Source organism: Priapulus caudatus, unplaced genomic scaffold, assembly GCF_000485595.1.
Source record: "Priapulus caudatus unplaced genomic scaffold, Priapulus_caudatus-5.0.1 Scaffold612, whole genome shotgun sequence".
Taxonomy (NCBI): domain Eukaryota; kingdom Metazoa; phylum Priapulida; class Priapulimorpha; order Priapulimorphida; family Priapulidae; genus Priapulus; species Priapulus caudatus.
The window spans coordinates 19913-29394 of NW_014577673.1; the positions used below are offsets into that span (position 1 = coordinate 19913).

General features: G+C 44.5%; 2 protein-coding genes across 2 annotated transcripts in view; one reads left to right on the top strand and one right to left on the bottom strand.

Annotated features, from left to right (window-relative positions):
• LOC106812137 (ADP-ribosylation factor GTPase-activating protein 3-like) overlaps nt 1-3755 on the bottom strand; it is a 21438-nt gene extending 17683 nt beyond the window's left edge. The window contains exon 1 of the mRNA XM_014815928.1: nt 3717-3755. Within this exon, the coding sequence (XP_014671414.1) occupies nt 3717-3755 (39 nt within the window). The remainder of the gene's footprint in view (nt 1-3716) is intronic.
• LOC106812138 (calpain-7-like) overlaps nt 230-9482 on the top strand; it is a 27109-nt gene continuing 17856 nt past the window's right edge. The window contains exons 1-7 of the mRNA XM_014815929.1: nt 230-306; nt 1566-1621; nt 6089-6187; nt 6800-6908; nt 7968-8137; nt 8815-8901; nt 9132-9265. Of these exons, the coding sequence (XP_014671415.1) occupies nt 6089-6187; nt 6800-6908; nt 7968-8137; nt 8815-8901; nt 9132-9265 (599 nt within the window). The 5' untranslated portion in view covers nt 230-306; nt 1566-1621. The remainder of the gene's footprint in view (nt 307-1565; nt 1622-6088; nt 6188-6799; nt 6909-7967; nt 8138-8814; nt 8902-9131; nt 9266-9482) is intronic.

Below are 9482 nucleotides of genomic sequence, written 5' to 3' on the forward strand. Positions count from 1 at the left end.
TAGAGATCAGTGGTGTAACAACCTATCGTAACACAAAGACGAGCTGTCATTGGTCGGGTCGGCACGCATGCGCATACGCATTCTATCTCAGATATTTCGCACACGTCAGATATTTTGCGCGACACCGGTACGTGAGTGTGTAGACTGGTACTCGCTCCCACCTCGATTACTCGATGGGAGACCCTAACCCTAACCCTAACCCCTAACCCTAAGCCGATAGGTGGGACCGGGTACCAGTCTAGTGAATGTGGGGCGCATTGATAACAAACAAGTGAGCACGCATGTGTCTCTGGTTCTGGACTTCTGGTATGTGTGTTATTAAAATCCGACTAGGCTTCGAAACTAACGTAAATAGGTACTATTTTTGTAGTAGTACTAAGGCAGGTCTTTCAATGTATGAATGTTTCTTGGAGGCTATTATAAGTCCAAGAAACTAGCTCCTTGAGACTTCAGTCCCGGTCCACAGACACAGACAGTTAACTAAGTTACTGTACCAGTCACAGTACTCAGGACAGTCGTCCGAGCCGGATGCCACTGCCAGTGGCACTGCCACTAGGGACAGCGCGTCTCCCAAGTCCGAAATAGTAGGTAGCCTGGAGGCTAGGCGACTGGTTCCGGACGCATAGCCATTGGCCATTAGCCTTTTTATTGTAAAAGTATGCAATGTATTGTATATGATGGATAATTGCCTAAATAAATAAAAATAAAAAATTGATTTTGAGAGTAGACGAATTGGGAGTAGGCGAAATGAGTGTAGGCCAACTGGGAATTTTGCTGTAGGCGAAATGGGAATTTTGCCGTAGGCGAAATGGGAGTAGGCCAACTGGGAATAAACCCTTGGAATGTCTCGATAAAAATAATAATAAAAAATAGCCTGGTCAGGGTACTGTGGACCTAGCCCTACCAGTACCATGGTGGTCCCTTCGCTTCCGCTACAGGGGGCTACGGCCCAAGCCTAGTTTAGCACCTCAGATTAGTTTAGCACATTATGCGAAAACACATTTGCGGGGTCCCAAACTCCCGGATCCAGGACTGCCACTGATACTTTTATTGTTATAGTGTCTACGTATGCTTATATAAGAGATGCAAGTACATTATAATTTAATGATGCAACAACTTCCATACATGTATGTGCCTAATAGTATTATTAGTAATATTGGTGGTAAAAATAAAACAGAGTAATAAGAACATTCCTGAGTAGCACTGTGTGTGGCAGTCTGCATCAGTGTGTGAACAGTGATCAATTTACCAGCATTAAATGTGGTTCTACAGAGTATAACTAGAAATATTTAGGAGCTGTAACCAAAGCAGTTTGAAAAAGCTTTGACTAATTATTGAAATAGATGATTTATTAAGGTTGCCAACTTATTAAAATCATCTCTCTAGATGCAGACGCACTGCAGAGAATTCCGTTTCAACTCGCCAACCTCAAGTTACGATTGCATACCTTTGCAATCGTACTTTTGAATTTGTACCAGTACTACTACCACTACTACTAGTACTAGTAGTAATAGTCTGAAACCTTTGCATGTGAGATGTGTTTGTTACCACTTTTTACTCCACAGATCTGCTGACAGAAGACTACTGGTAACTGGTCAGCGCACAAATTGGTCGTGTCATTGTAAGTATTGTGTATTCTGCACACTGTGCTTTCTGCTCCAGATGGGAACTTCAGTTCTGTTGCTGAATGCTTGTAACTTCCCTGTAGGCACCTTTTGTGGGTGACAAATATTTGCTTGTGTTTAAGTACAGCTAGAGTGTTTTGTGCTTTCCAGTATAAACTATGATGCATTGCTTAAAGGCATACTAGGGCTCATAGGGTCTATGTCTCCCAGTGTACTGCCGGAAAGTACCCTGAGTACGGTCCGGTATACCGGAACGTACCCTGGTCACTATTTTATATGGTTAGGGTTAGGATTAGGGTTAGGGTTAAGGTTCGGGTTCGGGTTCGGGTTAGGGAGTAGGCGTAGGCGACTCCCTAGACTCGTTAGTGGAGTAGACGAGGTACGGTTCCGGCATATTAGATAAGTACCAGGGTACGTTTCGGTTATACGGACCGTACCCAGGTCACGTTCCGGCAGTACCCCGGGGACATTAGACGCCTCTCAGCCATATACTAGGCCGCATTTGATTTATGCAAATGTTGACTGAATGCTAGAGTAACTGGCCCTTGTGTAGTTAATAAGTACATAACCTTACAAATCAAATGCGTATTAGTTTGTCAATATCACTGCTGGACTAGTGTGGCGCCAGCCGTGAATGGCCCGTCTTTCACCGAGGTGTCAGTTCAAGATTTGCAGCGGCACGCTCACCCGCCTGTTGGCCATTAAATCAGAAACAGGGATTACATTATGGGAATTCAATGGGAATTCGCTTAGTCTGAAATCGTGGGCAACAGTGACTGATCTTGACACAGCGTTTAGCTGGTATAGCATGTCAATCTGTAACATCGTTGAAAATTGTTGGCATCTAAAAAGCGCACAGTGATGTCAACGAAAAATCTAATAATAAAAGACAATAAACCTAATTACGCTCAAGACTACGCGCCACTCGCATGCCGAACTTCACAGATGTTTATCACTCGTGACAGATGCCCTATCGGCAAATCCCATTGGTTGATACAAAATCACGTGCCTTCAAACTCCTCAATGACACCGCCAGTGGTATTCAGCACGATCCATAACACAAACCCGCAATGCCTCGATATGCTGAACGCATCGAAGCAGAGACGACAACTGCGTGAAATGTCGTTGGAATCGAATCCGCGTCTGTTTTTTAATTATTTTCTTGTTTTCTGTATTTTTCTGTTTATGCCATATTAGCGGTTGGTAGTCAAAGCAGATGCGTGATTATTGTTCGATACAAGCGCAACGCACCGCGATGTGTACGGTACGCACGCCACGGCCGCGACGGCAGGTCACTGGACGTGTACGTGCACACACACGACTCATGCTATGCTACGCATTGGCCACTCACGTGGTTGTGGCGGGCACGCACGTGTAACGGCTACACACAAGCGAACTAACGCAACGCACCTATGCACACACAGTGTACCTGCACACGCACGGCAACGCACGAGTCACGCACAAACAGATGTACCTTCACACGCCGCGCACGCATGCCCGTGTACGTGCACACACACCGGACGGCAACGGCACAGTGCAGCTGTAAGTTCACACGCACGCACAGCACGCACTATGTCGCGTACGCACTCTCGCACCAGGCACCCGCACGTGTACGTGCACACCCAGCGCACACACTCATGCACGCACGTGTACGTGCGCACGCATGTATACAATGCACATGCACACGCGGCTGCGACCAGGTAGCACTGTGCACGCAGGCACGTGTACGTGCACACACAGGACCGCCACGCACGCACGTGTACGTGCACTACACACGGACATTGCAGCGACAGTGTACGTGCACACACACGGACGCGACGCACCGCACGTGTACGTGCACACAACGGACGCACGTGACACGCACGTGTACGTGCACAGGAACCGCACGCACACACTCATGCTTGCGCGGCAGCACTCCCATGGTGATTGGGAGCTGATACAGGCACAGCTGTATATTTTCGCCGTTGTCGCGTGATGACGGAGCAGTTCTCAGTGATTCTCATGCAATGAGGCGATGGTTTCATGTGTAGCGAATTCGATCGCGTCTGTAACAACATATTCACTATAGCTAGGCATGCCGTCAGCAATTACTTCGAACTTGAAGACGTACGGCTTCGTCAGCCCATACATTGGGCTAGCAGCGGATTGGAAAGGAAAAAACCTTGCTGCACCACTTGACCTATAGTTTAATTGAACTGCGACACCTGCAAGGTCACACTGATGGGGTCCACATGACTGTAACGCAGCGTGTGTCCGCACGCTTGTATATTAAGCTCGGCGTCCCAGCTCGGCAAAGCACACAGAGCCAGCTTGGCTCAGTCAGGGAAGCTCCGCACCTCCCACTGCTCGCTAAAGCTTGCGGCAGCTTAAATTGTCCCGGACAGCTGCTAAGCTGACCCATGTAGGGTGTAAGCGGAGCTCAGGTGCCGGTCTTGAAGTCTACTGCAAGGATACACAGCTCAGGACGATGATCACACCGCTTGCTGGCCCCCTTCCTGACGCAAGGATACACAGCGCGGAGCCAGCTCGCTAGTCAGGGAAAGCTCGCTGCTCGCGCCTGCACGCACGTGTAAGTTCGCAGACGCAACGCATGCACGCACATGTACGTCCGCACGCACGCGCCGCAACAGGCACGCACGCAGCACGCAGTGTACGGGCAGCTACATAAACAGCTGGCTTTCTATCAGAACATGTGGTCATTCATCTGTAAATGTCAAGCAGCACGCTTCGCGTCTGCCAACCACATAACAAATACACGTGACCTGATCTATGACGTCACGTGAAACATCGCTATTAGGCCTGCGCGATGGTGTGTGCATATGTTTGCTAGTGAATTAGACCCGCTAAAATTCGAGACTGTTCGCTGGCAGCAATTGATCCGTGCGCCGGCCTTTCGATTTGGCGCACGGATCAGAAGCTGCCAGCGCGTGATACTTTCGTAGGACGTTCCCGCGGTCGCGTGCGCCTTGCCGCGGAATTGCGCGCAAGATTCGCGCTTAGCGGGCAGGATCAACACCTCTCAGGCGATGCTTCTCTGGTATCCGGTCTCTCATCTGGTTACTAAGAAATGTCTAATTGAAATCCGCAGTCCAAGAAATCAGTTGTTTACAGTTTCAAACCGCTGCCGGCGAAGTGGGTGTGATAGAGATTTATAGTGAACTGGACATTTGCTCGGCCGTATGCAATGCTATCATCAGTGATTTCGTAAACACGGACGCTCATGATAAGGAACTTTTTGTGAGGGCTGTCCATGTGCGTCCGTGAATAGTCCGTGTTTTACTCCATTTCCATGTATAGTCCGTGGCAGTGGTTACACCGCTGACCTCTCCATTTGATCTGGCATCCAAAACATACGGGCCGCACAAATGTTTACGTCATCGCTTGACTCCTGGATGACATTTACGGCACGTAAATGAATATCAACAACCGATTTCAAGTCTTGCTTGTAATGTAACCAGCAGTCATATTGGACAAACTAATACGCGTTTGGCTATAAGGTTATTACTCTACCAGGTAGGTGCCAGTTACTCTAGCATTTGTCAACATTGCATAATTAATGGGCCTAGTATGCCTTTAAACAAAAGGTGGCTGCGCCTATTGCATCTTGTCTTTTTTGGTATTTATTTTGATTGAATCATGAATCTTACTCTATCTTGCCTACTACGTTATGCACCAGCATTCATTCACTGTACTCTGTATTTCTTTATAATTTTGAGTTGATCAAGAATGCAAACACGGCTAGTGCATTTGCCCAGAAAAATGCGCCTCATGCTTTGGCAGTTCCTAAATGCATGCTGCTTTGGCTAAGTGAAAATGATCGAGAATTCTAGCTGTATCATGTTGTACATTTAATCACCATAACTATAATTAACAACAACAATAACCACGACTATACCTAAGACTGTAACTATAACAAGAACTGTTACATCACCACAGCAACTGTAATAACCACAACCTCTACAACTTATTTTCTTAAACTATGAGTCTGCTGTAAAATTCAGAAACAATTAATAAATGAATTAATTAATAAATAGTAGTGAAATGTATAATACATAATTATAGTAATTGTAATAGTAATAAATAAAAACCTAGAAGGGAATTTAACCCTTTGTGTCTCCAACTTTCCATATCAACTTGTGAAAAGTTAAAAGTTAACCAATAGACCAATAGAATTCATTAGTCCACAATTCTTCAGAGTAGAATGCAATTTGCAGAGTTGTGGTTAGTTGGTTACTGAAGCAAGACACGTGTGAAATGTGAATGTTGCATTGTTGTAATATTACTATTTTTCTGTTGTGCCCGAACTTTTCCGTATCTATTCTATAATAAATAACAATTCTGGCCTAATTATGATTGGTTATAATTTTTGGTTAAAAATACAGTCATAAAGTGTTGAAGCTCACTATATTTTTACACGTTTGATGTGCTCCTACAATTATCCTGATATGTTTTATATGTTGCAGATGTCTGCTGAACTAGAGCAAGATGCCCTCAATCTTGCACAGCAAGCTGTCTGGTTTGACCAGCAGGGAAAATTTGATGCTGCGGCATATTTTTACTCGGTAGGTAAGGAATAAGAGACATTTGAAGTAAAAAAGTCATTTAGATAGATTAACCATTAGGATGGTTGCAGTATTGGTCGTAGTGCAAATAACACATGTTGTGTATTTAATGTGTGTATGTGTGAAATTAATAGTATTGATAACATGTGATTTGAACAAATTATACAGTTTTGCTTTCAATACACTCACATATAGCTTGTTTTATCATGGAAAAGTACAGTTATTCAGAAATGTAATCACTCGACTGTATCTGGATCATTGAAATTAGAACGATAGTGCAGGAGTATTGATGTGAATATTCAAACATGAAGGGAAAATGTTGAAGGAAAGGGGAATTGCTAACAGAATGAATATACAGTTTAACAGTGATTTAAATGTGTTATTTCAACGGAAAGTTTTTTTACAGTAAATATATCTAGATCATTTTTGTAACGATTTGCAAGTTTAAAGAAACGTTGCTATTATACATTACAGTCAGATCTCTTACGTAAGGATCACTCAAAGGAAATGCCAAAACTGTCCTGTATAGACGGGTGCATTTCTTTACGGGCGTCCGCTAACACAAGTATGCGCCGTATTATGTAGTTGATATAGGCAATGGCATTCTTGTAGGAAGCAGCCAAGGTGTTGAAGGCAGCTGAGCAGGCTGGTTCGACCGCGCCTGGAATCGCAACGAAGGCATATGAGTACCAGCAACGTGCGGGCATGCTCAAACAGATGTGTACGTACTATACGCAGGGCTTTTAAACAACGCAGTGGCTACGCGTCCGGTCATCCATTACAAAGCTCAGCACAGATTCCCAAATCCACGTCACGATTAGGCCACGTCCCCTTTCAAATCGTTGATTTTATTGGATTTACTATTGCTTCAAATGTTACAAAAACACATTTTTTGATAAAATACGTAGAGGTAAGTAATAGTAGGGTAAAAACTTATTGTTTGTTGTTTTTTACTGAAAAAATATAGTTGGGTTCACATAAGAAATATATGACCGGACGCGTAGCCTGCGAGCTGGGCGTCCGGTAACCAGACGCGTAGCCACAGCCTTTAAACAAATGCTCATCTGCTCACTCGAGGCTAGTAGAAATTTGTAAGGGCTAGTAGCATGTCTTGGCTGACTGCAGCCCTGCTGGCGAGTGCTGGTGCTGATGTAACTGATCCCATCTGATTCAAGTATAAAATTTGTGTGTTCAGACATCAATTTTATCACAAAATTTCAGCAGGCTTTGTAATATCGATTTAAATGAAATCCCATTATCAAAGTAGCAAGCCATGGAATGCATCTCAGATAATCTAAAATCAAGATTGTTTTGTGGATCTGCTACCCACACAGACCCAGCCATGCATACTCTCCTCCTGTACACAGCTAACTGCTCGCCATGGCAATGCAGCACCACATTCCAGAAGGGGTGGTAAATATTGTTAAATTGACTACATCACGAATTTTCTATGGTGTATATTTGTAAAAATTTTGTTGCAATTTTTTTTACATGAAAAGTAAGTACTAATGGCACTAAATGTATCCTCAAATTCTTACCTGATAAGATTGTTTTTCAACTAGTTAAAAATCCTAAAAATCTGGGCGATTTGATATATTTCCTATGACTCAAGCCCTGTATATGTGAGCGATAGACGTGTGATGTCGCCTGAGCGAGACAATCTCCTGAAATTCCTCTTTAGCGTATTGCTTGCTTGAGGTGATAGCTGGCGTGCCATTTAGTAGGGCGGATAAGCACATGGATTGTGCACTTTTGGTTAATTAAATTAATTACGTTGCAGTGTTCCAGCCTAACCTGCAGCAACTGCAGGGAAGTGGCAAGCCGCAGCATCAGTTGGACCTTGAACGGGCGCAGTTCCTACTGCTTCAGGCCTTCGACGAGGATGAGGAGAACAACGTGGACGATGCGGCAGAGCTGTACATGCAGGCTGCAGAACTGTGCATCAACGCGGCAAGTTTAAACCCTACTGTTACTCCGTAACACGCCTGTTTTGATGCAGTATAACCCTGCGCTGCATTGGCAAACACTAGAAAAAGTCAGGGGCCTGTCTTTAGAATCATCACGAATAGTCGTGACTTCCATATATCTAACATGTCATAACTTTTGCAGAACACTAACTCTAACATAATTTATGACATTTTAGACATGATCAGGAATGGAAACAGAGATTGCTGGGCTAAACTCACATTGCGAGTAGGGGGTCATAGCCTATCTAAAAAGAGGGAATCCAATTCGATATATTGTAATATATTATATATACAGATTAATCATTCTTTGATTGGTTTTCATGAGTTACTGTGACTCGTACAATGCTACAGAAGAAGAGCAACTGCAAATTTGTTTAAAGACCATGCCCCTGTAAAAACAAGTTCGTATTTTCTTCCATGATTTGTAGGGGGGACTAAGCCTGCCTCTCTCTGGTGCCAGCCCCTGCTGATGAAGACATAACCATTAATGAGGTTTCTGAAAATGTGTTCCTGTTTTGTCTTTAACATTAAAATTGAATAGGTGGCCTGGGTAGGCACTACAGGGTGTAGGTCTGTTTTGTGTTAGCTTGCATAATATTTGTCGTATGCCATTGTAAAGTCGGGAGGGTTATTAAACTATGTTTCTTCAAATTATTACAGAGAAAGCAAACAGAAGACAAAGAAATTCAGACAAAGCTCACAAGACTTGCCGAACAAGCGATCGAACGAACCGAGGCCATTAAAAAGGTATCAACGCATGAGCAAAACTCACAGTCACAACTCGCAATAACGTGTGTAACGTGTTCAGTCACCTTCTGCGATGTTGGCACATATCAGCGGCAAAGACGTCGACTGTGACGGTGAATTCTCAGTGTTTAGCTTCGTGCAAATCACGTCAAACATGGCTGATAAATTCATACACCACCTCGGATTTCCACTGTCTAATTATTCCCATGGGTACGACGCTTTGTTTTCAGGTGACCTCGGTGAGTACAGAGTCGGGTAAACTGGCTGCTGCAGGCCGGTCGAGCCCACGTCCTGGTCGCAGTCCTGTGGCCCCACGCAAGGTGCTACCCCAGTTATTCGACAAGCATGAGTTGGACAGCGACCAGTGAGTAGTTACACCCTGCTCTCATGTCTAAAGGCCGCCGCACACCAGCCGATTTTACAAACGATGAAGCGATGAAGCGATGAAGCGATGAAGCGATGAAGCGATGAAGCGATGAAGCGATGAAGCGATGAAGCGATGTAGGTGTGCGGCGGCCTTAAAATCGGCTCATCGGCTCATCGGCTCATCGGTTCAAAATCAAACATGTTTGATTTGGAAC